The sequence below is a fragment of the Andrena cerasifolii genome, chromosome 7 (assembly GCF_050908995.1).
Source record: "Andrena cerasifolii isolate SP2316 chromosome 7, iyAndCera1_principal, whole genome shotgun sequence".
Taxonomy (NCBI): domain Eukaryota; kingdom Metazoa; phylum Arthropoda; class Insecta; order Hymenoptera; family Andrenidae; genus Andrena; species Andrena cerasifolii.
In genome coordinates, this window is record NC_135124.1 from 5,424,006 (window position 1) to 5,442,985 (window position 18,980).

The 18,980-nt window shown below is 35.8% G+C and overlaps 2 protein-coding genes and 1 long non-coding RNA gene across 5 annotated transcripts in view; 1 reads left to right on the forward strand and 2 right to left on the reverse strand.

The window, feature by feature from the left end:
* Positions 1–170: 170 nt before the first annotated feature.
* LOC143371512 (3 beta-hydroxysteroid dehydrogenase/Delta 5-->4-isomerase) lies at positions 171–7,118 on the reverse strand. The gene is made up of 7 exons (XM_076816748.1): positions 6,667–7,118; positions 6,403–6,576; positions 3,302–3,504; positions 3,068–3,221; positions 1,777–2,045; positions 1,321–1,536; positions 171–730 (listed from the first exon to the last, which is right to left on the reverse strand). The coding sequence occupies exons 1-7, from the start codon at positions 6,713–6,715 to the stop codon at positions 677–679; spliced, it is 1,119 nt and encodes a 372-aa protein (XP_076672863.1). The 5' UTR covers positions 6,716–7,118; the 3' UTR covers positions 171–676.
* Positions 7,119–7,456: 338 nt separating this feature from the next.
* Positions 7,457–17,644, forward strand: Put (activin A receptor type 2 punt). Of its 3 annotated transcripts, none has more exons than XM_076816742.1 (9): positions 7,457–8,091; positions 11,346–11,536; positions 11,620–11,797; positions 11,873–12,021; positions 12,121–12,500; positions 12,572–12,758; positions 12,827–12,964; positions 13,038–13,169; positions 14,172–17,644. In XM_076816742.1, the coding sequence occupies exons 1-9, from the start codon at positions 8,043–8,045 to the stop codon at positions 14,355–14,357; spliced, it is 1,590 nt and encodes a 529-aa protein (XP_076672857.1). In that variant the 5' UTR covers positions 7,457–8,042; the 3' UTR covers positions 14,358–17,644. The 3 variants fall into 3 exon arrangements, with proteins under 3 accessions (XP_076672857.1, XP_076672856.1, XP_076672859.1); XM_076816741.1 differs by having other exon boundaries at positions 7,460–8,091; positions 11,867–12,021; XM_076816744.1 differs by having other exon boundaries at positions 7,461–8,091; positions 11,867–12,006.
* The window catches only part of LOC143371528 (uncharacterized), a 114,228-nt gene continuing 112,713 nt past the window's right edge, over positions 17,466–18,980 (reverse strand). The window contains exon 2 of the long non-coding RNA XR_013086035.1: positions 17,466–18,477. This is a non-coding gene — a long non-coding RNA (uncharacterized LOC143371528). The remainder of the gene's footprint in view (positions 18,478–18,980) is intronic.

Sequence of the window (18,980 nt, forward strand, 5' to 3'; positions counted from 1 at the left end):
TTAGTATCTCAAACTTGTGTAACCATTATTTGCGTGGAATAAAAAGATTTCTGAATTTGAATGGCAGCATTTCGAAGATCTACTGTAATACTGGAAGATATGTATGTATATTGGAATGCAGTAGATGTAAAAACACAAACTCTTTCCCACATATTTATGGGAATCAATAGTTCTTTTTTTTAACGAGTTTATTTACATTTCCAGTCTTGAAAAAAATGCAACATAAAAAGCATTCTTGGCGGTGTACATGATTCTCTAAAATATTCATCCAAACAATTCTACACGTTACAATATATCATGTTTAGGTACGTAAATACTTAGTTTCGGATCCAATATTATTATCCAATTTCGTATTACTCTCACGCGTCCAATCTTGACTAGCAACCTTAAGGTGCAAAAATTTCATACTTCAAACTATGGTAAAAATTAAGTACATTAATTTCTAATTTATCACATTTCGCATTAGGCTTATACATGAAATCTTCATATTCCATCTGTATACCCCATCAACTGGACTAACAGTATTTGTCAGCAGATAAAATACGAGTAAATTGTATAATATACAATAGAGTATGTAACTTGCATAGATTACTAGGCACAAGGTGAAACGCTCCAAAGTTATTTATACAAATTATTGTAAGTTTCCTTTGATTTTGGCCTTCTGCGTTATTTAAATTCACAGAACCAAGGAATGTGGGAATATCTTCATGCTTACGTAATCATCGAGAACCTACGGGAAAAAAGACTGAAGTAATAAAAAGATCTTAAAGGGTTAAAGCTACACCGCGTTCCACATTAGAGCGTACTCGTTTCGCGCAGGGATACGCTGTTGATTGGTAGTAAACCGGCAGGGGAAGTGCTACGACCAATCGCGTGTGTCAGATCCGTGGGAGCTGCGCAAATCGGTAGGGGCGTTGGTACACTCTTATATGGAATGCAGTGTAGTCAGGCGGCCGAAAAGGGGCGAATATTTATAAATTTTTTTTTAAGAAGCGAAGAAAGCGTATATTTTTACAAAACTTTTTGCGCTTAAAAGAGCAACATTTAAAGAAGATTTGGTAATTTTTTCGTAGAAAAATATTTACGTTTATACTAAAGTAACAACCGACATCCAAGAAGCATTTTTAAAAATGTTCTTTAAATGTTGCTCTTTTAAGCGCAAAAAGTTTTGTAAAAATATATGTTTCCGCTTATTCAAAAAAAATCCACAAATATTCGCCTCTTTTCGGCCGCCTAACTAGGTACAACCCCTTAATAAAGTAACAGCTGTTACCAATTACGAAGTCTCTATTCTGGTAATTATTTTAAACAATCTCTTACCTCTTTCAGAGTGTCCTTTGTGAGTTTTGGATAAAGATAAGTGAACCCTGTACTTAACAATTTCCCCGGCAGTAAATGCAAATTTTTGTTGTAAAGAAGTTCTTGATCTATATACGGAGACAAAGGGCTGTTTTCCACTCCATCCTTATTACAAGCTTCTGCCCAGGGTCCCATGTGCTTGTCGTTAACTTCTTCAACTACAGAACTCATATCCGTCTAAGATATGTAATAACTCTAAGTTGGTATTGAGGCAATTTACGGCACGTAATATTAATTTCATTAATTTCATAATGGAGTTGATAATTTTCTATCGAGTTTTCTTTAACTGTGCGTTAAAGAAAAAAATAGATATGTGATACGTACACAAATGTACTTATACGCATACACATACTTAAAGATATATAAATGCGTCTGACAAAGTATATCAGAAATAATGCAATGAGTTTTTCTTCATACTTTGGCCAGCGTGGATAGAGCAGTACCCCAATAATCGTGATTGATATTAAACAGCTCCGAGACCATAGCACTGATTGATCCTTGAGTCGAATCACCTTCATCGACGACATTATACGTTTGACCTATAGTTTCTGGCCTATTTACTACATGCCAGATCGCTCTAGCTAAATCTCTCGCATGAACTGTGTTCATATGAAGATCTGGTCCCCAAAGTAATTTCATCATTTCTCCTAAATGTTTATAAACTGCTCCTACTACCAGGCGTGGCGCTATAAGAAAATGAATCTTTTACAATATCATCATTCGACGAGCACGATTAGTACAAAAATCGTTGAGCAATATTCGAAGAATCTTTGAATACAAATTTCGGGATATTATTCCAAAAGGGGCCGGTGGTTGATCGAGATGAAGTTTGGAGGGAGAAGTGGGGAGGGGGTGTGGACCCTAAATCTAAAATTGTAGCTTCGGGTATTTATTAGTTTCCGAAATATTAACAAAAAATTATTGTTATTTTTTTTTTAAATTTACCCCCTACTACCCGAGAACCTTTCCGTTCCCCCATTTTTTATTTTTGAAATTTTGTAACCACAGGCTCATTTTTAGCATCGTCAAACTCACATCGGTTCGCTACCATGCTTTACGCCCCTCCCCCACTAATCTAGCCCCAACCAATACTAATACTCAGGACAAGTTAGAAAGTGGAATGCGTTGTGTTGGTATCATGGGCGTCCGGAGGGGGGTGCAAAAGGGGCAGTTGCCCGCCCCCTGACTTTTGAGAAAAAGTCGCTTATTTTTAAAAACTGATCTTTATTAAGTTTATATTAAAAAAGTGAATATTTCTAAATTTCGGATTTAAATTTTTAATTAAATTGGCACTACAAAATCAGTTTTAAAAAAGCGAGTGGGCTACTCGGATACATTACTATATTTTTCTTCACCGTCGGTAAGGTGTACCCTTCTATGCACAATTACCCCTGTATCTTTTGAGCGCATTAATTGCCGAAGCTAAAATTTTATATTTGGGGTCTTTCCACACCCCTCGTAATACCCACCAAGTTTCATCTCGATCGGCCACCGGTCCCTTTCGGAAGTGCGGCCAAATTTCGAATAAAATGAATGAAATGATTCGAGAATAACGAATAATTTTTTATAAAAATTTATTCGAATAATGCCCAACTGAGTACACTACGCAATATGGAATATAACTCGCATTCGTGGTAAGCACGCATAAAAATGTCACTTTAAAAAAATATCCACTTGTTTTGACTGATAAGATTAAGAGTAGCGTTACCTAAGCCACTTCTATCGCCACAACCATAAACAATGGCTGGTCTAAGTACTGTGTACTTTAAATTCGGTATGTTTTTCAAGTCGTTTTCCACTTGCAATTTATATTTCGCAACAAACGTCCATGGTTCGCCAGCATCTTCCTCTTTAAGCGGATGCTACGAAAATATTACCATTTATTCACATAGATTCTACGATAAATAATGTAATACATAAATGCGGATCAAGCATCGCTTACTTTTCCAGAAGCGTTGAAATTGCCAGAGGATATTTCTACATAACGGTCAACTCGTAACTTCGCCGATTGTTGAGCACAATTTATACTTAGCTTATAAATCCCTTCTTTGTATACAGGATCTGTTTGGCCACTCTTTGTTTCCCCAGCGCAATTAATCACATAATCTATTGGATCGTCTGATATAAATACACTTTGACAGGAAACTAAAAACAATTTCAGAATTCATCATAAACTGTGCAGAGGATGAAATAACTAATATAGTAGTAACTTAATGGGACATTATGAAATATCATATAGCTTAATACATGCCATTCGTTTTAAGGGTTTAGCCTTTAGAGAGCCGGGCTGGCCGATTAAACTACACAGTTTTCACCAATGAGCATTATCCACGTGTATTTATTAACAGTTCACTCAGTTGTAAAAAAAATTTCAGCTTTATATAATAATAATTAATGGAGATATGGGTCATCACGTAAAGCGGGTGCCAAAAAAAGTTACCTTATGGTACATACGATTCAGGCTGTTCCACTGATCCAAAATGAAAAAACTAAAAGGATTCTTAATCAGTAAGAGTGTGGCTATAGCCGGTAGCAGATTTATGAAAAAAAAAATGAAACATTCACAAAATTGGGGGACTTCGAATTTAAACTCGTCTTTTCCATGTATTTTCGTCTTTAACCAGCCTTAAACTTGTGAAAAAAAAACTATTTCGCCTTGATTCTGCTACTGGCTAGAATTACATGTTTTCTGAAGGTGTACGAAAAAGATGGACCAGATTGGCCCACTAGAAGTTGAGACATTGTGCGCACCATTTTGAGAAAAACCCATATCTCCATTAATTATTATTATATGTAACTGAAATTTTTTCTACAACTTACTGAAATGTTAGTATATACATATATAAAAGATTTATTTTCAGCCTCAACGGCCTTGAAAAGGAACTTGGTTTTACAATTTTTCCATTCTTTCATCCACTCTGACATTCCTTCTATCTTATAAGCTACAATCTAATTCATCTTTCCTTTCTTTTAAACTTCCTTTCTATCTAAGCCAGGATAAGTTGTTTTTCAGCTTTAATGGATGGAGCAACCTAATACTTTGTTATTCAATAAGTTCATTAAAAGTTAGCTGTCTGCTTGTGGGCTGGCAACCATTGCCACCATAGATGAGGTATAATGAGGCCTCAATATTTAAAGTAAGCTTTTGTCACATAATTCCGTGGCTCAGAGCCCTATCACTAGTTTCGTGTTGCGGCCAACGTTATTGGTTTAAAGTGGAATAAAATTACACTGCTATTAAAACTAAATGTGCCAAGATAAAAGCTTTTTATGCCTAGGAGTTACAAACATAATGCAACCACATCATTATCGTTTTCTACTTACTATTTATATATTTAAAGAATAACTACATACGTAGTTATTAAGCTTCTCTTGTTGAATATGATTTCCACAGTCTTGAACATAAAGTGTACAACAAAATCATTGGGGAATTATTTAGTTCAGCGATTCCTCACCGATTTTGATGAAATTTGGATATGTTGTCGGGGACATGATTCTGAACAACTTTTTCCTATACATGTTACCATCGCTCGGTCCTAGTTTCCGAGATATTTGCGAAAAACTTCGGTTGACTTATTCCGAGACAACGCATTCCACTTTTCAATTTGTCTCGGGTATTAGTATTGGTTGCGGCTAGATTAGCGCGAGGGGCGCGCGCCCGCTCGCGGGCGCGTAAAGCATGGTGGCGCACTGATGTGAGTCGGGGTCAGTGTTACCAACCCTACGGATTTTTTACTTTATAGTATGGATAGGAAAAAGTTGTACAAAATGTGGAGTTTTACAACATATTCAAATTTCATTAAAATCGGTGAGGAATCGCTAATCTAAATAATTACCAATCATTGATCTTTCACAAAGTCTGTTCAGTTTCTGTGACACAAACTTCCATAATATATTAGGTCTATCGTATACCTCATCTACGTCGCCACCGTGACTAGGGTAGATGTCCCGATTACCGTGCCCTGTCCCTATTACGATGCCTTTATGTTTAAAGAAGCCGTACAAAAAAACTCGCATAAATAAACAAGGAAAGAAATTTTTGTTAATTAAGTTAAACTATTAATGTATGTGTTACAAACGAGAAGGTTGCATTTGTAAACAATTAAAGCATAGTAAAAAAAAATTCAAAAATGCTAATGAAGATTTCGATGAATTTACCTAAATCCTTACCGGAAACTGTAAGGAACACGTACTTTACAGAAGTGAATAAATTGATAATTATCATGATTTGCACTTATGTAAAGTGTTTATTATATCATAAAAGGTCCAAATTTTATGAAAAATAGCAAAATGAGCACTTTTAAAACGTTTTCGTATTTTTAAAGTGAATCCGGTAATTAGGACAGGTATTTAACGGTTGTCCCTATTACCGTGCCCACCGGCTCCCTCTGTAACTGCTAAACCTAACCTTACTTTCGTTTCTCAGAACGGGTGAACAGAAATTTATATTTGCACATTTTGCTTTTGTAATGAAAAGTTCATATTAAAATTACATAAAAACACCTCTCGTAGGGCAAAAAAAAAAATGTTTTGAACAGTTCAAAGTTGAACGACATAACCTAACCGCGGGAACACTATTCAAAAAAGGGCACGTTAATTAGGGGCACGGGAATAGGAACAACGCATTTTTCAGGGCACGGTAACTGGGACAAAAACGTGGATTTTCATTTCAATTAAAAAAATATGAATCATTAACATTTTCAACCCGAAAAAAATGCCTTATTAAGAAGGAAAGTTCAAAACACCAATATAAAGTTTCACCAAGCAAAATGAAAGTAATAGAAGTCAGTAATTAATTCCTTCGTGAGCAAGTCAGCATCAAAGCACGGTAATTGGGACATCTACCCTAGTCAACTGAATAATTACGATGAAATCCTAATTCCCATCGTACCAGTTCAACCATCGGTGAAAATCTTTTCACCTAGGTCATTCTCAGTCAGAGTCATCATAAATCTCAACATTTTCGAGCCAGCTTAAACACACATGGAAGTCACTCCCTAAAGGCCTCGCATTGGGGAAAACAATTATCGATATTCGACGTACCTGCGTTAATTAAATTCGCGCTTTTGAACTCGAGCAAAGGATGCTCGAAGAGTTGCTGGTGCTTAGCATTGAGCCAAGCAGTTTGCGGAGGTACTTTGTCTACGACGCGCACAAACGACACGAGATCATTATCCAACAAATATTCCACAAGATTACGTCCTATGAAACCGCATCCTGTTTCGGTGATAAAACTTTTTTAGTCTTCCGCGTTTATCGCTTCCGTTCTGCTATCGTACGAAATGTATACTTGGTCTAGCCACTCACCTCCTAAAATTATGACTCTTGGTTTTCTATTAGAATCAGACATTGCCATAATTGCTTGTCATTTATAATCAGCCAGCCGCTTTGCCGTCAGTCTTGCGAGCTTCGAGGGAAATGGGAAGTCGGTTAATCGCTGTGACACTTCATAAAAAAAAACCCCGGTCGCGATATAGTTATCGGAACACTGCCACTTTTCACTTAACCTTAAAAGCCTGGCGAGAAAGTCCGTGTTACAAGAGCCGTGGCGCAGAATCTTTTGCCAGAGCCATCGAGACTGTCATATACAGTTTTTGGTTGCCTTAGGTTAGTAAAAGATAAGATCATGAGATACTGATCACCGATCGCACTCAAGTGCAATTCAAATGCAGTTCGAATCGTAAGTTCGTCATTAACGAACAACCTACGAAGAACCTCCACCACCTTCGCTGAAGGGAAGATTACGACTAATCGATACGTACTGTTAGGTCGCTTCAAGAATTAATGAACACGGTCGGTAAAGGCGTCTTCCTATATTATTGACAGAGGATCCCCAAAGGAGCGAGTTATTAGTTACTATACGTATCAAATATTAGATAAACTCTTGTATTATTATGGCATTATTAGTGTCGTCATCATCATCGATAATGGTACCATTATTTCTCTACGTAACATATGTGTATATACTTCTGAAATAAAATTCTTTTATTTCCTGACACTTTTGGTTTCGTAATTTACAATAATTGTATCAACGCATCAACTCCGCTTTCATGTGGCATTTGTTTCTCCCAATAATTCTAAATTGAAGCCGAGAGCAACGTCGTAAATTGCAAATGCACCCATGAGTTTCGCGTGGATGTTGTCTTTCTATCGTGATCTATTAGTTTATGATCCATTTTTATGTGAGCCTGGGACGTACGTGCTTTTGTGAATCCGCGAGCTCAGTTAATTTCTACTAATTTCCTCGGGAACGTGACGCGGTCGGTGTGTTTGTATTCATTGGACTCGATCGCCCGTCCCTCGGGACCACCTGAATCGACCGAAAGTGACCAGAATCCAAGTGTTTTAACGGTGAAACGTGACGTAAAATCCATGGTGTGCGAGTGCCTACACAAACGTGGAAGGGGAGAGGAAGAGAGATGTGTCGGTGGATGAATTACTACAATTTGCTTAATAGCTAATAGACTCAATTCCTTTCTTTATAATTCGCCGTGGTTTCGACCTGCTCGGGGGAACATGGAGCCGTGAAGCGTGATGGTGCGGATCACTTAGAAATAACCCAGATGTGACGGCTAAGCGCGAATCCCGGACCTTGCGCACCAAAGTCCGGCGCTTTAGCCACATCGCCGAACACCGTGCTCCTAGACTTTAAATTTCTGGTATGCTTTTACGGCCCGCTCACGATGTCCGCATATGTGACGATACTGCCATATCTCATCCTAGGATTGTTAGGTAATTGCTCATTCCATTATCTTCCACTTGGCACTTCTAGCCGCGACGTAAATTACATGCCCGCCTCGAGCCTCTATAGGATATACCATTTTTTTTTCACTGGACGCGTTTCAGATCGTTACTAAATCTTGTGTACTTTATGGACCGATGTTTAGTTCTCTGTTTACAAACGCAGCCCGTTCTGATTCATTATATACCCATGCGTATAACGATGGTGACCATAAGATACGTTCCTCAAATCAACAACAACAAACACTTTATTCTATTACGAAGTTCGATTCGTCAGAATTTTCGATTAAATACTGTTTTATTTGTAATGTTATGAAAATATGATGTGAACTTTTCCTCTGGGAAACCTTTTTTTTCACCGAAAATTTATATGGATCGAAAGCACGTATCAAATAGCATGCAAAAACAATAATTTTTAGTTTAGGAATCTATTCGTTGAAAAGTTATGAGGCGAAAAAGTTGCAAAATTTTGACATATTTTTTAACCTTTATTGTGACAGTTACGGTGATTGTCGCATATGATTCGTTGTTGGAGGTTGGAGGGGTAGGAGTTTGTATATAGTTTCTTTGTTTTCCGAAACGGTTACGTTGAGGGATTTCGACAGCATAAAATACTTATAGCGAATTCGGTACCTCGCACTGACTCTGCACTGGTGCCAGAAAATGACTTGGATTGGTTGTTTCTGATGGAAACGAAGATAGCTCTATAAGAATCAACCAATTCAAGTCATTTTTTGGCACCAGTCAATGCGAGTTACCGAATTCGCTATCAGGGTGTTCCGAAAATACTTTAAAATGCTTTTTTTATATTTCGAACAAAATTGTCTTTTTATGTTATATATTTAAATACTGCACTCCTTCCCCTCTGTACAATATTTCCGTTGACTTATTCCGAAACAACGCATTCCACTTTTTAATTCGTCCAGGGTATTAGTATTGGTCAGGGCTAGACTAGCGCGGGGGGCGCGCGCCCGCGGGCGCATAAAGCATGGTAGCGAACCGATGTGAGTTTGGGCATAACCTAAAATAATTTTTTGCCCAGGAAAAGTAGGAAGAGTTTTTAGTATCTGAGGGTCTGTAATTATACTCGCCAATGCGAGCGTGCCAAGCCCGAGTCCTACGTTGTATAGTATTGGTTAAAAAAAATATCCATTCAAATTGAAGCGTAGTAGTTGGTCACATTAGGGGTTAGAATATACGTCAATATTTCACAGTCCCTTTCACTTAATAACTTTTTACTGAATAGATTCCTAAACTCAAAATTGTTATTTTTGCAAGTTGTTTGACACGTGCTTTCGATCTATATAAATTTTCGATGAAAAAAAAGGTTTCCCAGAAGAAAAGTTCACCCAAAATATGATTTCATTTCAGTTTCACTGTAAATAATTACAGACGCGTATACTATTTTAAATATTCGACGTCAAAGTGAATGCGAATAAAATAGTATTTCAAGCGTGGTATGAAAAATTACGGAATAAAATAGTTTTATTAAAATAACAAAATATAATAATTATATCTTATTTCCATTTATATCTTTAAAGTACCAAAGAAATATTACGTGTATCTTTAGTCTCGAAATATTTACTATATTCTATGTATATAAAAGGATGAGTGTTCTGAACAAGATAAAATTAGAAAAATAAAATACTTTGTAGGATGTAAACCTAAACAATCTGTTTTATCACACTTTATATACCACGAAAATCATGCTTACATTTTTTAAGCTTTGTCTGGTAGATATTAGCTGTATTTGTACCTATCTTAGCAAAGTATTTATGTTAAAACAATGGGCATACATTTTCATTGCTAAACCTAAAGCAATCAGTATTTAGCTTAGCAACAAAAATAAGAGTTATATTTTCAGTTTGTTAAAGTATCATTATACCACACCATTATATCTCTTCTTTCACTTTTGTGTCGCCCTTTTTGCATAATATTTTTAAACCTACATTTTTCATTATTGCTATACAATACAAACACACCATCACATTCGAAAATCAATATTAAGTTTCAGAAACTTATTGAAAGTGCTATTAAAAATTCAAAAGAAATAGGAACTTCTGAGAACTCAAAAGTGTAACAGACCTCAAAACATATTCATAACTCTTACACGATAAACGATTAAATTATTATATGTGTACATTGTCAAAATTGGAATAAATATTACCTATTTGTATTTCGTAAACACATGCTTCTTTTTCCTTTTAACTATTACTTATTAGGGTGACTGTTTTAAACAGACAAGGACTAAAATTTAATATAAATGCATCAGAGGGGCTGGAAAGTAATGTTGCTTTTTTCAATGTGCTAATGTCGGCTTGTGCATTGAATTTCCTGTAAATGTTCAATGCTACTGAATGAGCTAGATAAAGCCTCGTTCACATCAGTCAAGTTTACTGGCTTCAAGTCACTTTGTGGCTTTAAGTTCGCACTATTCAAGTTGTACTATTTCAAGGCAAGAAAAGTTGGGACACTCTCTACTTCGCTCAAAACTTGAAAGGATATTTCAAGTGAAGTGAATAACAGGTTGGTTTACCAGCGGCCGTAGCCGTGATGGAGACACTGGTTCTCGTTAGATCACCGAAGTTAAATGTTATGGGGCGGGTACTGGGAAAAGATGGGTGACCAGGGGGGAGGCCAACCCCCACCTTTCTCCCGGTGCGCCGCTGCTGCTGGGACCTGAAGGAGAGAGAGGAGGAAAAAGATAAAGGAGACTATAGTTTGTTGGGCAATATAAAGCGATAGGCTTTGAAACGCCATTCTGTTTAACAGGAAAACAAAAGATACACATACAACAGGGGTGGTTAGTTTACTGATTTCAAGCGACTTTGAAGCCAGTAAACTTGACTAATGTGAACGAGGCTTAAAGAAGAGTAGAGTGGTGAATGGCAGGGTTGGTTGTCGTCATTTTTGTGATTTTGTTTACGACGCCAAGGAAAGAGGTCGATAAACAATAGTTTAAGCATATTATGTCATACAGGTCGGTGCATTTTGAAATAGCAGAAGAGGGTCACTTTCATACTGCTTTCCATTTGCAAAAAGGCAATATTATTGTCCGGCTTCTCTAATACATTTATAAATTAGATTATATATTATAGGTAGTGATGGGATTCGAACCACTTTGAACCGCTTCGAATCTGTCGCTACGTTTTTGTTTTAGCAGAGTGATATAGCAGAAGAGCGCTAACATAAGTTATAAGTATTTCTTTTGACTCTAGAAACCTCTAAATAATTATAATTTCTAGGACGTACGTTAGGACACGATGTCAAAGGGTCCTCGGTTTGTGAATTTTATAATGAAACATTATGTACAGAGTCCCAGCAGGAATGCTCGGGAAGAGAAGAATGTGGTCCGCATGACCCTGGCAAACGTAACCATTGTTACGTATTATGGCAAATTGACAATGCTACTAAAAAGTCCATAATTAAGTTGAAGGTACAGATTCAGAAACTATTATCATAACTAAATTAAGCATCATTCCGTGCTTGTACATCATTTCAAACACGTATGAATTTCAGGGATGTTTTTTGGATAGCAACGACTGCTATGATAGGCCGCATTGCATCGAAAACAGTGCAGAAAGGAAGAAGGAATTGTTTTTCTGCTGTTGCGATGGTAACATGTGCAACCAAAATTTTACATGGGATCCCCATCCGACGTCCTCTTCTAAACCGATCCAACCTTCTGTTATACACGGTACGTATTTGTTTCGCGTAGCAAATAGTCGCTCGATATTCTTGATCGTTAAATGAGTTTGTGTTTTAGAATCAGAACCTGTTCCAAACACAGAACAGCAGATAATAACACTCGTTCTATCAATATCGATACCTATGCTCCTACTTGCTTTCATTTTACCATTTCTATATTGGTGCTATCGACGTAGGAAGTTGGGATATTTCAACGAGGTTTGGAAGACATATGTACAGATCTATTAAATTATTGAACATTATAAATGTTTTGTTTCTTTCTGCCAAACCATGGACGGGGCCTGTTATATAATTATCGTGGAAATTTTATAGGTACCAACGTTAGAACCTCTTCCATTACCGCAACCATCTCCCAATCTGGGACTGCGCCCGATTCAGCTTCTAGAGATCAAAGCTCGTGGCCGTTTCGGGGCAGTTTGGAAAGCACAATTGAAGAACGAGATCGTCGCTGTTAAAGTATTTCCTATACAAGACAAGCAGTCTTGGCAAACTGAGCAGGAGATTTTTAAGCTCGCACACATGGATCACGAAGATATATTACGTTTTATAGGCGTTGAAAAGAGAGGAGATATTTTACAATCTGAATTGTGGTTAATTACCGCGTACCACGAGAAAGGTTCATTATGTGATTATTTGAAGGCGAACGTTGTTACGTGGCCCGAGATGTGTAGGATAGCAGAATCCATGGCAAGGTAATGCCACGAAGAATATTTCAGAAACACTCTGCGTATGTTTGTTACAATGATAGCTTTACTTTTGTCAGAGGCTTGATGCACTTACACGAAGAGATTCCCGCCAATAAAGCAGACGGTTACAAGCCCGCTGTAGCTCATAGAGACTTTAAGTCGAAAAATGTTTTGCTTAAAGCTGACATGAGCGCTTGTATAGCGGACTTTGGTCTGGCACTGATATTTCATCCTGGGAAACCTTGTGGCGATACCCATGGACAGGTACTTCCCTCGTGTAACAGCAAATCTCGCGGTATGCGATCTTATATTTTACGCCTTATTGCTTTCAGGTTGGAACAAGAAGGTATATGGCACCAGAAGTTTTAGAAGGAGCAATTAATTTTACAAGGGACTCGTTTTTACGGATCGACATGTACGCTTGTGGGCTAGTGCTTTGGGAATTGGCTTCACGATGCACCGTACAAGATGTAAACATCTACTTGAGTATTTTTCATCCCTTCGAAATGTTACAAAACTATCTCACCTTTTTATTCGTGTTAGGGACCAATTGGGGAATATAGATTACCATTCGAGGATGAAGTGGGCCTTCATCCTACCTTGGAAGACATGCAAGAGAGTGTTGTGCACAAAAAGGAGAGGCCACTGATTTTAGAAACATGGCGTAAACATCCTGTATGTAAATTCATATACTGATCTCATGCTGCGTGTAAACGTTAGTGGTGGGCGTGATACCAGTATTTCTCATGAGTTTCAAGTAGTTCGATACCCAAAGTACTCGTTTGGAAGGTTCGATACATATCGAAATTGTAAGTACTTAGTATCGGCATTTGATATCAGTAGGAGCAGTACTGAGTGAAATTGGTATCACGGCAACAGTAAAGTATCGATACTATTCGAACCGGAATCAAGCATGCATAGGTATCGAAACCGTAATGAGTACTTTAGGTATCGAATAGAATCGATTCCCAAATGATACCTACAAAAGTCTCGGTCCTTTAAACTCGCCTGCGTTGGGGTCCAACGTTGAGCATACAAAGTTTCGCAATAAGGGACCCCTGAATAGGCGGACAAGGAAAGAGAATGAATATAACGAGAGAAAGCGAAATAAACGTACTGGGTGATCCTCTCGCGACGCTAGTCAAAGAAAGTGGTGCTCGGCACCACATGTCGAAAACAAGACCCCTCGAAGTGGTTAGTATACCTACCCATTAAGAAGTGAGAAATCTTTCAGTTCCACATATCTCATCAGATCTCTGCGAAAACGTGTCCTCGCCATCTGGATGCCGTGCGGTATCTCGTCTGACCCAAACGCAGTCGAGTTTAAAGGACCGAGACTTTTGTAGGTACCATTAGGGAAACGATTCTTTCCAAGTACTCATTCCTGTTTCGATACCTATGGATGCTTGTTTCGGGTGCGAATAGTATCGATACCAAGTCCAGCCAAGATGTTGATACCTACAAAGGATCGAACCTTTTGAGTAGGTATCATTTAGGTATCGATACCTTCTGATACCTACGGTACTCATACGTGCTTGAGATGCCATAATACTTCACCGCTAAGTATCGATACTGCTTGAGCGGTATCACGCCCATCACTAGTAAACGTGGCTTCTTTACTTTTGCTATTTTGAAAAGCAGGTGCGATTCTAATCAATTGTTCTGTTATTATTTCAGGGACTTCAATCAATTTGTGATACGATGGAAGAGTGTTGGGATCATGATGCTGAAGCACGCCTCTCAGCTTCTTGTGTAATGGAAAGAGTTGCCACGTTAAGTAGGACACTTGTTTTAAATTCGTCGACGTTAATAAGAGTTGATAACACCAACGAGACTATCACCACTAAGGAATCTAGTATGTAGTTAATTTACATGTATAATATGTTTAGTTAAATTGCACAACCATTTTCTGTATCATAATTTTTACATACACGCATCAATGAGGAATGTTAAAATATGTTACGCGTCGTTTTGTGATAATTACACGTTCTGCTTCCTTTCTTCCGTTTATAGAATCGTTTATAAGAATCTTACATTTCAAACTAACGTACATATAACTAACTTATGATTATTTAATGTTTTTTTTTTGTGGATTAGATAACAGAATATCGAGTAAAAATATTGCTACAAGGACGGTTTTTTAATTACTGTTACTTATTGTTAGTAAGCGTTGTATTATCACGATGTTATAAGATATTAATATGCCGCTCGTATTCGGGCGAGTATTTATACATGTATAAATCAGTAACATTACGTACATTGTATAATTAGCGTTACATATCAATTATTTAGTTTGTTATATCATTGATAGATTTTAAGTTGAAGATGTGAAAATACGGGGCACTGAATCATACGAATGAACAATCATGCGTTAAATCAATATTACATTTCGTCTTCATGTTTAACGATTTAATCAAGGATTAATAGTATGAGAAAGGTTTTATTGCCAAAGGTTCCTAGCTCTTCTGTCTTCGCAAGAAAAATATTTATATTTCACCGCGTGAATTTCTATTAACTGCCGAATGCCAGTTAATACCTTTTCATGCATGCAGTATTACCGATCGATGTAAAAACTGAGATTTATACTTCTTTTCTTCTCTTCCATTTTTTATTAAAATTACACTTCTCCCGCGTAGAACGAACATATTTACTTCGAAAGCACTTTTTATAATAATACCAACCGATTACATTCCTCATTGATGTTAGCGACAATGCAATGATTGTTCGGGAATAACAAGATGACAAGAAACACTAACCAAGTGGATTTTAATGGATGATTTTTTTATCTATAAAAATCGTATCATATGTGAATTGTTATAAAAAAGATGACTCACAACCTTATACAAAGTACCTGGTAGGAGCAGTCAAGTTAACTGATTGGAAGCCATGAGGAATTTATTAGAATTCTCACACGAAATAAACGAGCTATTATAATTACTTTGCATTTTACGATGAACAATATTTAAGAGGACTAGCTTACTTCACGGAATAAGATTTCTTCCATGAACGTTTTTTTTAGTTACTAATGTCTTTGTTTAAACAGGAGAACAAAAGTTGCAGACTTCGAAATTCATACGAATTTATAAGACCTTGGATATTGAATCGAGAATGTTTTACTATGATTTAATATATATGTACATAGAGTTTACAACAAAAGATAATTTGTGGTATTGATTCGAAATACTACGCGTTATAGGAATTACACATTGCATAATCAAAATCGACGGTGTATGTAAGTTCATGGGTTAAATTTTATCAAGCGAAGTAACGGTCTTCCTTGTATATCTTACTTCGAGTGTGCTAATTTTTATTATAAAAGTATACGGTTTTGGCAAAGAAGATGATTCTCTGGTTACTACATACACGATCTACTTTCGAACTGAGTCTTGAATTCAATGTATATATAATGGACATGTAGTCTTGAGTACGTAATTATTATATATTATTTATAGATTAACAATATTTAAAGAAACGGAGCATCTTACTTGAACCAACTTTCTACAGTCCAATGTTACGTAATTGTCTCGATATCAAATGCTCGATCAGAAACGTTTTCATTACATTCATTTAGCGTAACATGCTTTACTTTATTCTAATTTTTTTAATTAATTAAATTCTATTCTTGTTTAATATGTATGCATGTCTATTATCGAAATAGCTTTGAATCGAATAACAATAATAAATATTGATTAAAAAGAGACTAAAGATTTAATGTTTTCTAATATATATTTTGCATAAGTTCTATCGAAAACTGTGTTATGCTCTGTTGGTATGAAAAATGTTCTATAAATTTTCAACATCTCTGTTTATGTATGTTAAAGACTATACAATGAGATTGGATATTGTATTTTAGAAGTATTCGGAAATACTTCGATTAAACGTTTACAGAAGGCAATGCCAGTCGGAAAAAATAATATAGACATCTGAAAGATCTTTAAATATACAAATTTGCAAAATCGAGTAATTGGATTTTCACTGTTCGTATATCAAGAATTCAATAACAATACTCTAAAGTATACGATATAAAATATTTTCTGGGTTAAACCCACTATATCTAGAAAATGAAGTGGCCATTCAAGATGCACGTTTCGAATAACCGAGGTTTAATTAAATTGTAGTTTCGGAGAAGTTCGTGTTAAATATATAATTTCTTTTACTTGCTCTGAATTCTTTTAATTAGGATTAAAACATTAATGAAATTTACTTCAAATTAGACATAAATTGCATTATAAATCAAAGATTCATTGTAACGAGCTTTTCTTCACAAATAGTTATGCCATCGTACTTCGCGAAACTAAATTTGCTCGACGTAATAAAAATGATATAATTGCACTATAAACTGTGATAATAATTATGCGAATTAAGTGTTGTAATAATATAAATAAGGCCTAATTATATTTCACATATTGCCCATGATTCACAATCGCAATTTGTCAGAGCAAGTAAAAGGCTGGCTGATTATTTTATCTTCAATATTGGGCTTTAACGGTGCCAAAAGGGTAATATTATATATACACACACACATACACACACACGACAACACAAAACACTAGTAGGGCTTCTTCATCGTTGTATATTCATTTTTAGCTAAGTAAGACACATTCAAATCAGTAACATGTACCTATTAATCTTTAATGTATGATGTTATAAATGATACATTAACCCATAGTTGATTTTGTAGTATTAAGTTTATTGTATAAAATTATAGATCTTTATGTACAACAATCATGTTTACGATGTAATATAATAATATTACGCAGTCAGAGAATCACAGAGCACAGAGCTTATTTAACAGTTACGTTATACAGCTGACTATACTATTGTGTACATTCAAAACAACTATGGGTTAATCGCGACGCTATCAAGATTGGGAACGATTTTTGGACTTTTACATATCGAAAAGCAGAGAACTGCATTCTTTTACAAAATTCTATTGCAACCTTTCATTTCGTGTGCTTCGCGTACGTTGGAGATTTCGTTTATAAAGATTATGTAATATAAGAACATTCTAATCTCATCATTGCTAATTGTTGCATAACTCAAAAGAATCTTTATGTGAGAAATTAAGAAATAACATGTCTGACAGAGAAATCATTCTGTTAAGGTAAGACTGAGAAATATGAATAAAAACATTTTGTTTGCAAGAAAAAGAGATTTTTTCAATTTCATATTCTTAAGCATATGGGCTCGATACAGTGCAATGGTGAGGTAATATTTTCAAATACCTTGTACATAGGTAGATACACAAAACCACAGGCATGCGTACAACGTACTCGGTTACATTGCTTGTCTCTCACTAAATCATATCCCATGAATATACGGAAGTTAGGTTTTAATATTGATAGTACTATAATGGCATTCCAGTCACGTATAATATATTGTATATTAATGTAAATCAACATTGTATTTTGTGACTTTTAGTATATACAAATTGTTTGCCGTATCAACAGTGCAGGTATATCAAAGATGTCGATTAAAGATTAGAAGTTAAGAAATACTTTTATATTTTATTATCATTTGATTTACAATTCTTTAAATTCCCAGGGTTTATGGATCATTGTATTAATACATTTGAATTTCTTTTAAAAAAAAGGAAAAAAGTTAAGTAGTTTTCATATTTACAGTGGCGGACTAAAGAAAGTTTACAACTTTTAAAATCGCATAACTTTTTTAGAATTAGTCCAAACGACATGAGTTTCTTTGAGAAGCTATAAGGATTAGTTTGCTAAGTGGCGTGTTTCGTCGGTTTGGAAAAAAATGCAATTGGTCGGAATAGCAACAAAAATAGTAAAGTTTGTTTTTTAAACTCTTTTTTTTGCGTCTGTAATGAAAATTCAAAAAACCCGTTTGTAGATTGAAGTAAGCTGTATACATGCCTAAAATTTCATTAAAATCGGTTAACGTTGCTCTGAGTTATAAAAGCTTAAAGATCGCAGAATAAGGTCGAGAATCGCGGAAATTCCCGAAATCAGCGATTTTCGACCTCATTTTGCGATATTTAAAGGCAACTTCCTTCAATCTAAAAACGTTTTTTTCTTAAATTTTCATTACAGGCTTAAAAAAAGTTGAAAAAACAACCTTTACTATTTTTGTTCCTATTCCGACCAATTGCATTTTTTTCAAAGCGACGAAACACTTAGCAAACTAATTCTTTTACCTTCTCAAAAAAACTCATGTTGTTTGGACCAATTCTAAAAAGGTTATGTGATTTTAAAAGTTGTAAACTTTTTTTGGTCCGCCACTGTATATGAAATTCTACGAATAAGTTACAAAATGAAACGAAGAAAATACTGAATTTCTTAACAACCTCTGTTTTCGAGATTAATTTCGCTACTTATGTGAAAATCGCCCCAATGTAGCTCTAACTTTCTGAGGTTCTTGCAAATTGATAGGGCTACAGATATTGGAGTTTCTGGTATATACTTTTGAGAGCAGACGGTTAATAATTTATGAGATATGCAATGTTAATGTTTTGTTTTGGGATAT